At 54.3% G+C, this 17,815-nt stretch overlaps 1 protein-coding gene across 3 annotated transcripts in view; it reads right to left on the bottom strand.

Annotated features, from left to right (window-relative positions):
* Positions 1-6,391: 6,391 nt before the first annotated feature.
* Positions 6,392-17,815, bottom strand: part of RANBP10 (RAN binding protein 10) — a 68,318-nt gene continuing 56,894 nt past the window's right edge. Inside the window, exons 8-14 of one of the 3 annotated variants that reach the window (XM_051629367.1) lie at positions 16,993-17,101; positions 16,088-16,236; positions 13,621-13,816; positions 11,693-11,817; positions 9,903-10,048; positions 9,350-9,461; positions 6,392-7,075 (exon numbers count right to left, since the gene is read on the bottom strand). In XM_051629367.1, coding sequence (XP_051485327.1) covers positions 6,945-7,075; positions 9,350-9,461; positions 9,903-10,048; positions 11,693-11,817; positions 13,621-13,816; positions 16,088-16,236; positions 16,993-17,101 — 968 coding nt within the window. In that variant the 3' untranslated portion in view covers positions 6,392-6,944. The remainder of the gene's footprint in view (positions 7,076-9,349; positions 9,462-9,902; positions 10,049-11,692; positions 11,818-13,620; positions 13,817-16,087; positions 16,237-16,992; positions 17,102-17,815) is intronic. The other 2 variants (XM_051629369.1, XM_051629370.1) reach the window with 2 other exon arrangements.

Genomic DNA, 17,815 nt, shown 5'->3' with positions numbered 1-17,815 from the left:
GGAGCTGAGGAGCCCCTGCCCTGGAGCTGGGAACACCCCCCTTGGCAAGAAAGCCTCAGCAGCTGCTCGTGCCTCCTGCTGCCTCCGGCTCCTTCCTTCCCTCCGGGCTCAGACAGGGCGGCAGGTGCCCGGGGACACCCGCTGGTGGGGTCACCCTCTGCTGAGCCCCAGCAGCTCCCAGCGCTGGAGCTCAGTGCCCAGCTGGGACCCACTGGGGACATGGGCAGCCAGGACATCCTGGGCAGAGGAGGAGCAGGGCTGGCAGCAGCTGCAGGGCTGCTCGGGGGGGCTTCCCATGGCACCTGAAGGGGACGGACTTGGGGGTGATGGTGGACGAGAAGCTCCACATGAGCCAACAATGTGAGCTGGAGCCCAGAAACCAACCATGTCTTGGGCTGTGTCACCAGCAGCGTGACCAGCAAGGTGAGGGAAGGGATTGTCCCCTCTGCTCTGCTGAGACCCCCCTGCAGGGCTGGGACAAGTTCTGCAGCCCCCACAGTAAGAAAGGCATGGAGCTCCTGGAGAGAGTCCAGAGGAGGCCATGGAGATGATCCAAGGGCTGGAGCAGCTCTGCTCTGGAGACAGGCTGGGAGAGTTGGGGTGTTCAGCCTGGAGAAGAGAAGGCTCCAGGGAGACCTGAGAGCACCTTCCAGGGCCTGAAGGGGCTCCAGGAAAGCTGGGGAGGGGCTTGGGACAAGGGCAGGGAGGGAGAGGACAAGGGGGAAGGGATGAAAACTGGAAGAGGGAGATTGAGGTGAGACATGAGGAGGAAACTCTTTGGTGTGAGGGTGGTGAGAAGCTTCTGCTGGCATCTGCTCACCCCTGGGCAAGGAAGACTGACCCTGGCATGTCCCAGCAGAGGGACATGAGCGGCCACTGGCACGACCCACGGGCAGGGAGTGACAAACAGAGGCTCCAGGCCAGCTCTGGCACACAAGGTGCATTTTAATATAAATAATTCTGTCAATGTCCAGCAGAAGGTCCATGTCTGGACCACATTTCCAGTCCATTTCCATCAGCTTCCTCCCAGTTAAAACCCCCCCCAGCCCCGACTTGAAGTTCTCATGCGAAGCGTCAGACGCTGGATCCACCAACACTGAGACAGACCCGACGTTCAGGGCTGTGTGAGCTCCATGGAGCTGGCCTTGTCCCACGGGGAGGACCTGTCCCCTCTGGAGGCCAGGAGGAGGCTGGAGCTCCAGCAGCTGCTGCTCCGGGGCTGGCTGGGACCTGCCAGCACCTCCTGCCCCGCGCTGCTCCAGCCGAGCGTTTCATACCTGAGTTTGGAGTGAGCAGCAGGAGGACACGGGCTGGCTGAGGACCTGGGGCTGGCAGCACCCAACACCTTGGGGATGAGAGCTTCAGGGGCCAGCAGCCTCCTCCAGCCACGGAGCACCTGCCCAGGTCAGGCCCAGGGAGGACAATCCCACTCGAAGGGCTGTGCAGAGTCCTTGCTCTGGAACAGTCACCACACTCGTGCTTTTTTAAAATGTTCTTGACAATCCTGCTTATCCCCAGAGCTGCTGCTGCTGCTTCTGCAAGTTGGAGGTTGAGAAGCCCATCCTGCAGCCCCCCGTGCTCCCTCCTGGGGGAGGGAGGCAGCTGAAGCAAAGGGGTCACTTCACTGGGGGCTGGACCCAAGGGGAGGGACGGGAGGAAAGGTGTGTTCCTGGCCAGAGGAAGGTCAACAAGGAGCAGAGGTCTCCGTGGCCCCCAGGAATGTTTCGGTGGTGATCTGAGTGCAAATCATACACAGGACTCAGAGGGAGAGTTAAGGGTCCCTCTTGGAAACAGAACAGCTGGTGGGACATGTGCTCCTCAAGCCTGGATGAACCCTTGGCTTTGGTGGGCAGCTCAAGGCTGCAGGCTGGGAGCTCCAGTGTGGGACATGGGGACAGAGCTGCCATGGTCACTCATCCATCCCCTGCCACCTCTTGATGATGAAGACCTAGTGCTTCCTCTGGGGGAAGCCTCCAGGCTCTCAACCACTCCCTTTTCCTGCCCACATCTGCTGGGGCTCCCCACGCACAGCCTGCCAGCTCGGCCACCAGCTGCCAACCTGCCCAGCAGCTGGGACGTGGCTCACAGCCAGCTTGGGGCTCCCAGGGAGCTGCTGGGCTGCAGCTCCCCCATCCCCTGCTCTTCTGGGCCAGCAGAAGGCTCTCAGCAGCACCCAGCATGTGTCCCCTGACATGTCTCCCTCCAGCTCTTCTGCAGAAACATTTGCAGACACATGTACAGCCCAACACCAGCTCTCCACAACAGACCTACTCTCCTCTGCATCCACCCCCAGGCTGCTCTGACATGGGCAGGGCTTGAAGGGAGTTGCTCCTTCTGCAAAGGGGACTCCCAGGTGCACCAGGACCACCTCTCCAAGGAACATGGTCCTTCTCTCACACTATGACCAGCTCCACAGGGACTCACTCTGCCCAGGACTGAAGCACGATGGACCTCTCCACCCTGTGGGGCAGCTGCAGACTGCTCACTGCTTCTTCATGGACACAGCTGCCCCAGCCCATGCTGTGCACCCTGTGGCTTCATGGCATCCAGCTGCTGCCATGCAGCCTGGCTACCATGGTGAGCCATGGGTGACCTCAGTCCATGCCAGCACAGCAGAAGGAGCTCGAGACTCGTGGCTCAGCAAGACGTGCTACGTGAGGATGAGGACATGGAAGCCCAGCAGCACCACAGCAAACCAACGAGGGTGGCTTTGCTGGAGAAGGAGACAGCTCATCATGCCTGAGGAAATGAGAAATTCAGTCCCCAGAGTCACCCAAGCTCTGCCTGCTCCAGCTGTTCCAAGGAGCCTCCAGAACAAAGCTAATGAAAGAACCGTAACGACACCTTCGTAAGACGCTGCACAAATGGGGCAGCCTGAGGACAGGCAGAGATGTCACTGCAAAACCAGAGGGACTAAGGAAGCAGGGGAGAAACCCCAGGTGTAGGCAACCAGGAGGAATGATCCTCCCAAAGGGGCCCCTCTCCCACACACCTCCTGGTGTCCAGATCAGGTCAGGATGTTGGGAAGGGAACCAGGTCCAGCCCCAACACCCACAGAGCAATCAGCTCTGGGACACCCGGGGGACTGCAGAGCAGCCACTGGACAACCCTCCCCAACAGCTGGTGCCATGGACCCAGTGCTTCACCTGGGAGCTCCCCCTCCTTTCTGCTGGCAAAGGATGAATATCTAAGCAGGCTCCACAAGAAGAGCAGAGGAGCTGCAGCCAGCCCAGCTGGTGGCATCCTGCACGGTGACAAAACCCCACAGCTGGTGGTCACCCGAGTGGGACAAGACTGGGATTGCAGGAGGCAAAGGAGCAAGAAGGGAGACCTGGTAGCAGGAAGGTTTCCCAGGACAAACTGGCTCTAAGAACACATCTGAGGATGCAGGGGAGAGGCTGCTGCCCTCCCTGCTCCACCAAGCAGGAGAGCTTGACCAAGGGCTCAACCCTCCAAGTCTTGAATGAGCTTCTGTTCCAAGCCTGCCAGGACGGGACGGCAGAGCAGCAAGAGGAATCGTCTGGAATAAGATGGTTTCAAGAGAAACAAGAGCAACAAGATTTGGCTCCCCTGGGGCAGGAGAGATGTCCACAAACTGGAATGTAGCCAGCAGAGGCCACTGAGATGGTCACGGGATGGACCACAAGACAGATGAGGTGGATACACCTCTTGAAACCCTTATCCCAGCTACTCCAGTGCCTCCAACTCCTGAGCTGATCCCTCATCTCACTCTGAAGTCCTTGGTCTCTTCTCCCAGACACAGGACAAGAGGAAATGGCCTCAAGTTGCCCAGGGAGGTTTAGGTTGGATCTTGGGAACTTCTTCTCCCAAAGGTCTGTCAGGCCCCAGCCCAGGCTGCCCAGGGCAGGGGTGGAGTCCCCATCCCTGGAGGCATTTCCAAGCCCTGGAGATGTGGAGCTGAGGGACATGGGGCAGGGGTGGCCTTGGCAGGGCTGGCTCAGTGGTTGGACTCAAGGATCTTAAAGGTCTTTTCCAACCAAAACAATTCAGTGACTCTCTGTGGCTGCCCTCACTCAGCACCTGTGGGGACAGCACAACCCTTGTCCATGGTGAGAAAAGCCTGGAGATGCAGTTCAGCTCCATGAAGCTCTTTGCAGAACCCCTGAAGGTCACTTGACCAAGGCGCTGGGCCTGGAGGTCCCACAATGTTACCAGGCAGGGCCCTGGGCTCACATCCACAGCCCCTGATGTGCAGGGCTGCAGGCCACCAGCCCTGAAAGCAGATGTCCTCCAGGTCCCTGGGCACTGCTGCCCTTCTGGGAGGCCCTTGCAGCCAGGCTGAGTTGAGGAAGGCAGGTGGTTGGTGTCCAGAGCACACAGCTGGATGGGGCCTCCTCTTGCAGCTCCCTGGTGCTGACACTGGGCTGAGGAGGGGAGAGCTGAGACCCTCTGAGTGGGCAGGCAGGGCAGAGCTGCAAGAGGTTTAGTTGTGGCAGCACTTCACACGTCCTGGGCAGGATGTCACATCCCAGCCAGAAAGCTTCTCCTGGGGCTGTGTGGAGAAATGTTCCCTGGGAGCAGTGTCTGCTGTGGTCTGGATACTCCTCCTGCAGGGTCTCCAGTCAGCCCAGCAGAGCCACTGACATGTCAGCCTCCTGTGATGAAGGGGAGACCTTGTCACCCTCACCAAGGCATGGGAAGCCAGCAGCTTCTCCTCCAGGTGACACAACCCTTCCCATGGCTTTCCTGAAGGACTTGTGGCAGAAGTGACACTGAGGGGCTGCCCAGATGAAGCAGAGTCTCAGCTCAGGTGTCCCTGGCTCCTCTGTTTCTGAGCAAAGCACGAGGCACTTGGAGTGACAAATCCCAAACCACCTGCAGAAAAGGAACTTTTCAGGTGCCTGAAGGCCTGGTTGGGTGAGCAACCACATCCCAAGGTCAAGGCCTCTGCTTCATGTCGTTCTGTTCCATGTTTTTCAAATGAGCACAACTCCATCAAGTCTCAGCTCACAGGAACCACCAAGGAGCAGCCAGAGACATCCAGACACCAAGAGGCTTTGAAAAACAACCTGGGAACACCAAGCCAGAAATGTCTTCTAGGAATCAGAGGCAGCTTGAAGCCTGTAGCTCCACCACACACCACAAACACATTTCTCTTCCCCTCACCGAGCCATGACCACAAGCAGCAGAAACCACAAGTGAAACCTCAAGGATGCTTTGGGGAACAAAAGAAGACCTCGCATTCCAGCTGGGAATGACTTGATAATCTTAGAGGTCTTTCCCACCCTTAATGATTCTAAATCCAGCCTGCAAATGCAGCAAGTCCTTCAGACTCTGGGCCATCACCTTCCTTTCCTCAATGGCACACAAGTTCTCCCTCAGCTTGAAGCCTGGGCCCAGGACAACCTCCATTTGAAGGGCCAACTTTAAGACAACCTGCTCATCTTCACTCACCCTTCCAAAAAAAAAAAAATTAAAAATAAATCACAAAACAGCAATAAAATGCACCTTGTGTCTGAGCTCCCCTGGGTCCTCCCCTGAGCTACTGAGCTACAACTCATTTGGTGCAGAACTTGAGCTCCTCTCACCTGGCCAGACTGACCCTGAGGCCCAACAAGGCAGCCAAGGCTGCAAACGTGGGGCCTCACCACATCCACGTAGACACTGAGGAACAGGCAGAGGGTTTGAAAGCCAGAAGCTTGGCAGCACTCAGGTCCCTCGTCCCGACACATACAGCAGCAGGGATGCTGGTCCAACCTCCTTGGAGGTTACTCACCCACGGATCCTCCTGGCTCCTGCTTTTGGACCTGAAACTAAAAGAAGCTTCTGAAGAATCCTGAAGGAAACTGGGCTGCTCCCTTCTGGCCAGAAGAGACCTCCCAAAGGCAGCACTGAGCCTGACCCAGCACCTGCCCATGGCACGTGGAGGGGGAGCACAGCCCAGTCTTCTCCAGACCCTTCCCAAGTTCAGAAGGCCTCCCATAGATCCGGGTCATGGGGGGTCAGTAAATCCTGGCATGATTGGGTCTGAGTGACAGAGCCTGGAGAAAAAGGGGCATTTGCCACAAATCCTGAGAGCTCAACAAAGCAGCACCCACAGATGGTTCCTGCAGGCTGATGGGACCTGATGCCACCAGCGCAGTGTGAGATGACTTTGAGTTCACCAGCCCTGTCCCTCCAGCTGCTGCCACAGCTGGATTCACTTATTTCTCAGGGCTGTGAGATGCTTCTACAGCGCAGCCACCACCAGAGGCCATGGCAAGTCTTCTGCTCTTCCCACTCCCACTGACAAGGCTTTGAGAGCCTTGGGCACGTTGAGAGGTGGGCACCAAGGACCAATCTCCTCGGATTCCCCGTGCCAGGACCTGCCTCACCAGGTCTCCTGTGGATGGCTGGGACTGTGTCTCTGGGCAATAAATACATCGGTAACTTTGTGGAGGTGGAAGAGACCTTTTTAATAAACAGGATTCAAATAAAATAAATTTAAAAAAAAAAAATCCCTCTGAGCTGCCACTGCGAGAAGAGTTCAAGGAGCCAGCACAGAAGATGACGCTGCATGTGCACGATGGAGGGAGGAGGGAAGAAAAGAAGAAGATGTCACCAACTTGATGAGCTTCCTCAAGTAAATCAGCAGAAACCAGCTCAGCAAAACTCTCCAGCTCAAATACTGGTGGATCCATGAGAAACAACTCAAATCAAAGCCAAGAGAAATCCCTACATCAAAGGCGCTACATGGGAAGGACCAGCGGGAACGGCGAGTGTCGCTGGAGCCGTGGCAGGAGACAGGGAAGATCTGCCCGTGGTTCCTGGAGTCAGGAACAGCCAACGTCCTTGCCCAGGCAGCCTGTGTGTGTGTGTGTGTGTGCTGGAGGGGGTGGTGGTGGCAGGGAGGTCAGGCTATGGATGAGGTGGTGGTGCAGGGTGGCAGCGTCGGAGGGCGAAGGGCAGCACTGGAGGACGTCAGCTCCGTCCGGCTCTGGTGGTCAGTGCAAATAGTCGTCTACTCTGGCAAAGGAGCAGGAGCCCAAGCCCACACGAGCCATGAGCCGCAGACACTCCGAGGCCTGGCCCAGGGCAAGCATCAACGGGGGCTGTTTTGGCAGGTTCTGAGATTCTGCAGGGGCAAACAAAGGAAGCTGTTCAGCAGGGCCATCCCGGCGGTGCCGCCTCACCCGCACTCGGGTCCCTCTCCGTCCCCCCCGGGCACCAAGCCCAGCATTCCTGGCAGAACATACTGGCTCTGGAAGGCAGTTACTCCTGAGCATCACTGCTCCTCCAAACCCCCCACCACCCATGACAGGTCCCACGAGGGGCCACTGCTCACCAGGGCCTTTGAGCAAGTACTTCTGTGGTGCCCAATGCATGACAAAGGCAGTGGATGGAGCTTCTGCTGCCTCAGTGTCTGCCAGAAAACCCTCAAAGCATGAGAGATCAGAGCATGGGAGGTCAAGGTAGGAGAAACTGGCACCAAGTGAGAAGCAACCTCTCCATCTCTGCCACCTGTGCATGTCTACACACTAGTCCAAGCCCTGGACAAACTCACTCACTGGTCACTTCTCAGCTCCACATTTCCTATAAGCACAAGAGGGAACCCTCAGCAGAGCCAGACAAGGTGTCCTGTGACCTGTGTGATGATGCTCATCCAGACACCATCTTTCACATCTCCCTGGTGACACCTCTCAGTACCTTGTCCATCCTCCTCACACACTGGGTAAACAACATCTAGAACTGAGCCACCCTGCTGGACACCCACCCGTGCTGTCAGGGGAAGGGACTCTCCCTCCCAAACCATGGAATTTCTGCTCCTGTACTCAGACTGAACAGGAGCCCTCATGGATTTGTCCATCAAGCTGTTCCTTTCCCCAGCAGATCATCTTTAAATGAATCATCTCTAAATCTCTCATGGTTCTATGATTCTACAACTCCTTGTGACACACTGGACGTGACGATGAACCAGGTTCAGGACAGGAGAGTAAACAACAACAAGCAGCTGGGCCAAGGAATGTGCTTGTCCAAGGAAAATGGAAGAGCAGGCTTAGATATTCAGCTCTGGGGACCAGAGAGGACATGGAGGAGGGACTACTCACACCTGGATCCAACCATGATCCCTCCTGCTGACAGAAAAAGCAAAGCTCCTCAGCAAAAGGGCAGCTGTCTTGACTGCTGAAGAAAATCAACCTAGAACCAGACCTGCAGAGAGCAGGGTCTTCTCAGTGCAGTTAAGACCAGAAGGGACAGAGCAACAGGACTGGGCCCTGAGCCCTGAACCACAACCCTGGTTCCACCTCTGACCAGTTTCTCTGGGCTCCAGCAGGCACAGCACGTGATGGGAATGTGCAGAGGCAACGCTCCAAGGGAAGGCAGACCCATTCAACCCTGCATGTCCACCATGAGCTCCAAGGTAACTGGATTTATGGCCTCTCTGCTTCAGAACCAACGCTACAGAAACCTGCTTCACTTCTCTTGCTGCAACAGCCGGAGGAGAAGACAGTCAAGGGGGACCTTCTCACTCTCTACAACTACCTGAAGGGAGGTTTAGTCAGGTGGGGTTGGGCTCTTTTTCCAGGCAACCAGTGACAGGATGAGAGGGCCTGGCCTGAAGCTGCTCCAGGGGAGGTTTAGGTTGGATATCAGGAAGCACTTCCTCATGGAGAGGGTGATCAGACATTGGGATGGGCTGCCCAGGGAAGTGGTGGGGGCACCATCCCTGGAGGTGTTCAAGGAAAGGCTGGATGTGGCACTTGGTGCCCTGGTCTGGAGATGTGGTGATGTCAGGTCATAAGCTGGACTTAATGGTCTTAAAGGTTTTTTCCAGCCTTGGTCAGTCTGTGATTCTGTGAACACAGCAACTGCCTTCCCTACCAGGACAAAACTCTGCCAACCCAACAGCATGGAAAAGAGCCCTGGTAATCACAGAACCATAGAAGAGCTTAGGTTGGAAAGGGACCTTAAAGATCATCTAGTTCCACCTCCCCTGATATGGGCAGGGACACTTTCCACTAGACCAGGTTGCTCAAAACCCCATCCAACCTGTCCTTGAACACGTCCAGGAACATCAAAGGAACACAGGCCTGAGGTGGGTTTAGAGCAAGAGGGAAGAGGAGCAGGAAATGCAGCAAAGAGACCTTGGCCTCCTCAGTAAGCAGAGGAGGAAAAGCCCAAGAAGAATCCTTGGAAGCAGCACTGAAAGACTCCAGGAACGGAGCCATCAGCAGGTCAGCTCAGGTGGATCTGTGCCCTCCTGCCTGCATCCCTGCCCTCTCAGTGTCCAGCAACAGAAAGAGGCAAAAGCTCAATATTTCTGAACTCTAAGGCTCTCCTGGCACCAGACAGCCCCCGAGAGCAGGTCCATCCAGTGGGCAGAGCTCACCTGGGAACCAGGCCTTACCCAAAATAGCACTATTAAGAGCAGCACACACAGGTTCCCTCTGGATGGGGTCCAGCTGCTGACCGACGGGGCAGTTCCAAGGGTCTGAGTAAGCTAACAAGCTAAATGCATCCTGTGGGAGAGAGGAAAAGGCACCATGAGGTCAGGCATGGCTGCAAACGTGGTGGGACACACCAAGTCCTCAGCTGGGGCACCTCCTGCCAGTGCCGAGGTGGCAGGTGCCACCTACTGGAAAGAAATGGCCCTTTTCTGCTAGGCAGCAAAGGACCACACGGGGCCATCAAGACAGGGGGTTAAAGAGGGTGGCCCCTCGTGGCAGGGGAGCCCACACGGGCAGTTGGGCAGAGAGAACCTGGGGAGAAGACAAGCAAGGGCAGGCAGGGCTGTACGTGTGTCCCCTGTGCCCAGAGCTCTGCGGTCACTGGGTTTTGATCCCCACGTAGGTCCCCTCTTCCTCACCAGCTGCTAAAGTGGGACCACCCCGAGCTCTGCAAGAGACCCCCCTGCCCAGGCCCCCGGAGCTGCTGTGAGGCACCACCAGGCCCAGCCTCACCTGAAGCATCTTTTTGTGCACCGTGTTCTTCCCGTACTCCCGGCAGAGCTGCTCGCTCAGCATCTGCAGCTCCCGTCCAAACTGGATCATCCTCTCCGTGGCCGCGTGGTTCCCCCCACAGAGCTGCCTCTGGGGACAGCTGTCTTCTAGAGGAAAGGCAGTGGAGAAGTTACCACCATCTCTCATTTGACTCACTGCCCACTCCATGTCATGAAACCCCAGACTGGTTTGGGTTGGAAAGGACCTCAAAGATCATCCAGTCCCACCCTCTGCATGGGCAGGGACACCTCCCACCAGCCCAGGTTGCTCCAAGCCCCATCCAACCTGCCCTTCAACACTGCCAGGGATGGGGCAGCCACAGCTTCCCTGGGCAACCTGGGCCAGGGTCTCACCACCCTCACACCAAAGAGTTTCCTCCTCATCTCCAACCTCAATCTCCCTCTTCCAGTTTCAATCCCTTCCCCCTTGTCCTCTCCCTCCCTGCCCTTGTCCCAAGCCCCTCCCCAGCTTTCCTGGAGCCCCTTCAGGCACTGGAAGGTGCTCTAAGGTCTCCCTGGAGCCTTCTCTTCTCCAGACTCAACACCCCAACTCCCCCAGCCTGTCTCCAGAGCAGAGCTGCTCCAGCCCTTCCATCATCTCCGTGGCCTCCTCTGGACTCTCTCCAGGAACTCCATGTCCTCCTTGTGTTGGGGGCTTCAGAACAGGACACAGTTCTCCAGGTGGGGTCTCACCAGAGCAGAGCAGGGGGGAAGAACCACCTCCCTTGACATGCTGACCAGGCCAAGGGAGGTTCCATGCTCCCCATGAACTCCTTCCCCTCTGGAGCAGGGAGCTGCTCCATGCTCTGAGTTTATCCCAGTGGGAGTTTCTTCTGATCCCTTCAATAGTGGGTTTTTTCACAGCCCTTGTTAGCTACAGGGAAATTTGACCTCAGTTTGCTTAATGCTTGAGGAACACCTATAAACCAAGTGTTCTGAGAAGGAACATGTGACTGGGGCTGCATTACCCTTCCCTGTGTTCCACATGGAGACCCCTGCTTAAACAAACCCTGGACTCAAAAAAAAAAAAAAGCAGAGATGCCAACACCATCTTCCCAGTATGAGGTGGCCACAACAACCACTGGTACTGGAGGAACCTTCAGCTTCAGAAGTAGTGTAGCTAACTCATCCCCTCTCTCCCAGCTAAAGCACCCATCAAGGAGACAGTTCCAGCTGTGCTGAGGACACCACGGCCAGGCCCCAGCCAGCCCAGCTCAGTGCAGGTCCTCTGCTGGAGAAGGGTCACTGTGGTGGGGGCTGGAAGGGATCTCTGAAGATCATCTAGTCCAACCCCCCTGCTAGAGCAGGACCACCTACAGTAGGTCCCACAGGAACACAGCCAGGTGGGTTTGGAATGTCTCCAGAGAAGGAGACTCCACCACCTCCCTGGGCAGCCTGTCCCAGGGCTCTGTCACCCTCACAGTGAAGAACTTTCTCCTCACATTTAACTTGAACCTCAGGGCTGCTCTGAGCTGGAATCCACAGCCAACACTGAACAGACCTTTGCCTCCTGCTGCTTTCCCTGCTCCACAGCATCACCAGCTCTGCTGCAAGGCTGTGACAAATCAGACCCAGCTTTAGCTCCAGGACAGATTCATCTTCCCTGTGAAACAGGCATCTCGAGAACTTCCTTCACTGAGTGAGGAAAGAAACCCAAAGGACATGTTTTTTTCCCTATATCCAATCACAATTTCAACTTCTGATCCCAGCTCCTTCTATTTCCCTTCACCCCTCCTGCCTCTGAGGACCTACCCATGCTGGATTCATCTGTCTGCAGGATCTCTTCGTGTTTGTAGGTGCCATTCATGATCCTGGTGGATGAATTCTCCAGGACTCCATTGGGGTAGTGCTCAGCCTCCATCTCCATCTCACTGTCACTGAGGTGAAAGGAGGAAAGAAAGGTCAGATGTCTAAATGAGACAGGGAGGAAAGGAAGAGCCCAGTAACGGGCAGTAAACCAGGAAAGGTGCCAGCAGGTCTTCAGGGGAACCAGATGGTCTAATGCAGCCTCCCAAAAGTTCTTGCAGGCTTCTGAAGGCAATTGATAAAACAGGTTTTTGTCCTGAAAGTGCCTGTCAGAATTCCAGGTGTGGGGGGCTTCTCATTTTCCCTTCAGGAAGCTGGCCCTGGGGTCAGCAAGCACAGCCAGACCCAAAAATAACATCCTAAAGAGGAGGAAAATCTTGGCTGTGGGAAGACACCAGCCCTTGCAAAAAGTGACATGAGTGCAAGGGCTCCAGGCTTGAATGGTGAAGAGAACAGGCTGAATGAGACTGCTGGTTAATTGCTGATTAACTGCTGATTAATTGCTGATTAACTGAAATGATGAGAAAATCTTGTGGGACTTGGGTTCTACATTAAAAAAAGAATCCTAAACCCAGCATTAGCAAATGATTCTGGCAAGTGGAGTGTTTCTCCCTCAGGTAGGAGCTGTCTGGCTCTCCAGGGATCATGACAGAGGCTACAAACTGTCCTGCAATCTCTGCTCAGCACCATGCTCAGAGGGTAATTGCCAGCTGCAATTAGCAAGTTCTCTTAATCACCAGGACATCTCTGCTCCAGCAGGGCCTTGGGCAGCCCAGCAACACCAACCTGGAAAATGAGCCCAAAGGAGGCTCAGTTCTCACAGGGTCACAGAGTGGTGAGGTTGGAAAGGACCTCTGGAGCTCATCTAGTCCAACCCCCTGCTAGAGCAGGGTCACCTGCAGTAGAACCCACAGGAACACACACAGGTGGGTTCTGAATGTCTCCAGAGAAGGAGACTCCACAACCTCCCTGGGCAGCCTGTCCCAGGGCTCTTCTCACCAGAGTTCAAGATGCTCCACCAACCAGTAAATGAACTAACCCCTCTCCTGGGAGGAGGAGGCTTCCTGGACCTGACCTGCTGTCTCAAGGGTGAAACAAACCACTGTCAATTCAGAGGCTCATCAGATGGAGGTGGCCCAAGAATCACAGAATAGTCATGGTTGGAAAGGACCTCTGAGATCACTGTGTCCAATCATGAAGAAAAAACAACCAAAGAAACCCCACAAAACTCCACCCCAAAAAAACCCCACAGCACACAACCTACAATCTCAGCCACGAGAGCTTGCCCTGAAGTTCCTAATCTACATGTTTCTTGAATACATCCAAGGATGGTGACTCCACCACCTCCCTGGGCAGCTGTTCCATCCTGACTGCTCTTTCAGTAAAGAAATCCTTTCTAGTATCTAATTTAAACCTGCCCTGCTGCAACTTTAGGCCACTTCCCCTGGTCTTGTCCTTATCCACTTGGGGGAAGAGCCCAACACTCAGGAGAACACTCAGGAGAGCAACACACCAACCCAGCAACGGCTCGAGCTGCACAGCTGCAGTGACCAACTGGCTGAGGCAGCAGGAACAAAAATGGGCTCAGTGGGACAGTTTCTGTGCCAACTGCCCTGGTGGGCTCTGCTGACACCCCTTTGATGGGACAGTTTGGTGTCTGAAACAAGAGCATCATAATACTCCTGATGAGCCACCAAGACTGAGCCAGAGCACAGGAACTGCAACGGGCTCGTGTTTGCTGGGAACAACAGGGACCCAGCAGATATGAAGAGTTATTCTGTTCAAAGGACAGGTGCCCTTGTGGCTCCTCAGACTGAGTCCTCTCCCACCATCTCACTCTCTTCAGCCATCTACAGAGGAATAAAAAAATATACCTGGTTTCTTGGTTACTCGTACTACTGTGCTGCTGAGATTTGGTAGAATCTGTAGAATTGGACTCAGAGTAGTTCACCGAGGAGGGGGAGGAGGAGGAGGAAGATGAAGATGATGAACTCAGTGTTGGGTATTTACTGTGACTCTGTTTGCTTTTTGTGGACATGACTCCATTGCTACAAGTTGGACTATCTGCTCCTGAAAGTCAAGAAGAGAGGGAAAATGAGACCAGACCAACAATATTGTGAAGTCAACAGTTTAGCAAGAGAGCAGGGCCCAAAGAAGGGCAACAAACCAAGACTGAGGATCTTTGATGACTTCATTGTTCTTGAATTCCATGGGGTTTAGAGAAAACACAAATGCATATGGAAGGAAGCCCAGTGCTCACCAGCAACATCTGAGCTTAAGGAAGCTCTAAAAATGGGCTGTAAATACCAGATGGGCAGAACCAGCTCACACTGATTAGTGCAGAAACACAAAGCATGGCTTGGGAAGAATTTCTGAAACACTCTTCTCATAAACCCAAGTATTTCTCATAAATGCTCTGCCCAGGAAAACTCTGAGAGCAGAGGTGAAAACTGGGCCACCAGAACTCCCTGCAAGTAGAACTTCCCAGGCTTTCCACAACCTGGCTTACATGAGGGATACACTTGGTTCACACACCATACTCACCAAATAACAACATCCTCTTGAAAATCCCAAGCTGACCTTCCCCATTCAGGTTCTCCTCCTCACTGAGAGGAGAGTCAGGCCTGAAATCTCATCCTCTCCCCCAGGAGAGGTGCCCATCGAGCTGTGGAACTCACTGACACGGGACACAAACCTTTGGTCCTTACCATGGATTCAGAAATGACTGCCAGAACTAACAGGGACTATTTAATACCAAGGGAACTGCAAATCATTAAGGGCTTCAATAACATTTGGGAAGATCTCACTTATGGGCTTGTCTTCCTCATATGAGGTCAATGGGTATTTTCATGCCTGGTGGAAAACAGGGATTACCAAGAGCTTTTATGGACGGATGGGACCATTCTGAAAGCCCAGTCAGAGCAACATACCCAGGGTTTCTCACAACACAATACAGGAAAACAAAGAGACCGGCTTGGGAAGGTGAGGGATAGCTTGGAGGCATTCAAGGAATTGTCTTCCTTGCCCTTAAATGTTTGCCTGTCCACAGTTCATCCCACGCAACAGCGGGAACACCGAAGGAAAATACACTCAGATGGTTGTGAGCAGCTCAGGGTTCAGTGAAGCAGGTCAGAGTGTTTCTAGGGGCTCTGTAGGTGACAATCCCTGACCCACTCCACCTGCAAAGCTGTAGGGAAGATAGCTTGGGTGTCCTGGTTTGTCCTGTTCTTTCCACTACAAATCCTAAAGTTTAATTTCCCAAACTGAGATGATGCTTCAGAGATGGGTTTGTGGGTACAGGACAGTTTCCTTCTCAGACCCCTTCACAGAATCCCAGGCTGGTTTGGGTTGGAAGGGACCTAAAAGCTCATCTAGATTCAAACCCCCTGCCATGGTCCCACCAGCCCAGGTTGCTCCAAGCCCCATCCAACCTGCCCTTCAACACTGCCAGGGATGGGGCAGCCACAGCTTCCCTGGGCAACCCTGGGCCAGGGTCTCACCACCTTCACAGAGAAGAATTGCTTCCCAATGTCTCACCTAAATCTCCCCTCTTTCACCTTAAAATCATTACCCATGTTTAGAGCTTGCAAGGTAGAGTCAATGGAGAAAAGGAGCAGCTCCCTCACCCAAGGCATCCCCTTAACCTTCTGCCCAGCTGGCCAGAACAGGGAATCTGCTGCTGGGTCCTTACTGGAAACCAATTTCTCCTCAGTCAGTGAAAACTCCTCCAAGTTTCTCCTCAGTCAGTGGAACATTGAGTCACTGGAACACTGAGTCACTGGTGGCTGCACTAGAAGGCCACCTTCAGAAACGTCTTTATTCTGAAAAAAATCCACTCTGCAGCCAATTGTCTGTGGAAAAGAACTGATGGAAAACTGCTTTTGTATCAGCATAGAGACACCCATGACAAGAGTTCAGCCTGGAGAAGAGAAGGCTCTGGGGAGACCTTAGAGCACCTTCCAGTGCCTGAAGGGGCTCCAGGAAAGCTGGGGAGGGGCTTTTCATCAGAGAAGACACTGGTAGGACAAGGGGTGATGGGTTTAAACTGAGAGAGGGGAGATTTAGGTGAGATATTAGGAAGAAATTCTTCACTATCAGGGTGGTGAGGAGCTGGAATGGGTTGCCCAGGGAGGTTGTTGATGCCTCATCCCTGGAGGTTTTTAAGGCCAGGTTGGAGGAGGTTTTGTGCTGATTCTATGATTCCAGGTATGTCCTCCCAGCTGGCCAGCAGAAACACAAGGAGCACTTCACAGAAGAACAGACAGAAAGCAGCAGGTAATGGACAGCAGCTGACCTTTAACATCTGCTGTTCTCACCAGGAGACCCAGAACCCCCACTTACCGGTACTATGGACGTGTGAGTTGCTTGATCCATGTCTAGGACTCAAGCTGGGGGAGCCGGGGTAACTGTCCTGGGACCTGGGGCTGCGGGCACCGAAACAACGCACCTCGCTGTCCGTGCCGTTCACCATCTCCACGAACTGCCGACACCTGGTTTCATGGGAGGGAAGAGGGAGGAAGGGCTGCGTGACAGCCAGGATGCTCTGCCTTCAGCTCTTGCTGGGTGGAGAAGTCCTAAAAACTGCCTAGGAGTGAAATCTTGGCTTTGGGAAAGACATTTCAGCCTGCTGGTACCTTCGTAGTGCGAGTGCCCCAACAATGTGGTGGGAGGAAGGAGCTCAGAGCCTGCCCCTTTGGTGCTGATCCATGTTGAGACATTCCCAAAAAGCAAGTTTATTTCCACTGCATGAAGAAGGAGCTGCTCCTTTACTCCAGTACCTCTGCAGGTACTCCAAAACTGAATGGTGGGGCTTGTTTTCAAGAAGATACTAAAACTGCCAAGTGTCATAGTTCCCCCACTACTCCAACAACCTAGAAATACTGGTGGCCAGGGGAAAATGGACAGGGAAGGGTAACAAATGCAATATCCACAGTGACAGGGAGGACAGCTCCCCATGTAGCTTCACTGGGAACTGTCCTTCCACAACAGATGAGGATGGGAAGCCCCACCTCATGAGGCAAAGCCATACTGGGGCTGAGCAGCAACCAAAGGGCTACGTCTCCATTGCTCCCAGCACTGCACTAAGGACTGGACCTGTGTCCTCTCCCACCTGCTCCCAAAGGGTCCTCAACCAGTTGGAATTGAGACCAAGGTGTGGAGCTGGACTGGGTGGCTGGACAGCCTCTTTCCTCTCTCCTTCATCTACACATTTCAGCATCAGGGAGCAGAAAGCCATTCATACTTACTTTAACATGAAGAGCAGGTTGGGGTTATGTTCTAGGAGGCCAGGGTAGAGCTGCTGGGTGGCTTCTATAGCCTCTCCCACTCTGCCTGCTAATACTAGCTTCTGTATTCCTGAAAGTAAGAGGAGACCAACTGACACACAGGACTGGCCGCTAAGAAGGACCAGAGGATTGTCTCACACATGTCCCACAGCTCCCCACTACCACCCTGAGGAGAACTGGGTCCACATTTTGTTTCTTATGGATGAGGGTGAAGAAAAGCCTGGGAAAGTGAAGGACAATCTGTCAGTAGCTCAGAAACACCAAGAGCAGAAGGATCTGAAGGATGAGGCGGGTGCTCTGGACTTTAATCCTTCAGTCAGAGCTAATCAGCAATGGAAAAGAAAGCAGGACACAATGGATGGGAGCAAGGAGGCTGCTGGGGAAATGACCATTTCAAGGACACCCCCATGTTACATCTTCTGGCTGGTTCATGCCTGGAAGCCTATATATGGCTGAACATCACCCTCAGGTGATGAGACCTTGGCCAAGGTTGCCCAGGGAAGCTGTGGCTGCTCCATCCCTGGCAGTGTTGAAGGGCAGGTTGGATGGGGCTTGGAGCAGCCTGGGCTGGTGGGAGGTGTCCCTGCCCATGCAGGGGGTTGGATCTAGGTGAGCTTTAAGGTCCCTTCCAAATCAAACCATCCAATGATTCTATGAAACCCATCCCAGCAAGCCCACTGCCTGAGGCCAGGGATGTGTAACACAGAACCTGGAAAGCTCAAAGCCCATCAGCACTAACGAGCAGCAACTGCAGGTTATTTTGGGTACCAAGCAGAGTCCCCAG

The sequence above is a fragment of the Apus apus genome, chromosome 11 (genome assembly GCF_020740795.1).
Source record: "Apus apus isolate bApuApu2 chromosome 11, bApuApu2.pri.cur, whole genome shotgun sequence".
NCBI classification, from domain to species: domain Eukaryota; kingdom Metazoa; phylum Chordata; class Aves; order Apodiformes; family Apodidae; genus Apus; species Apus apus.
The sequence above is the reverse complement of the archived record's forward strand: the minus strand, read 5'-3'. Positions and strand labels throughout refer to the sequence as shown.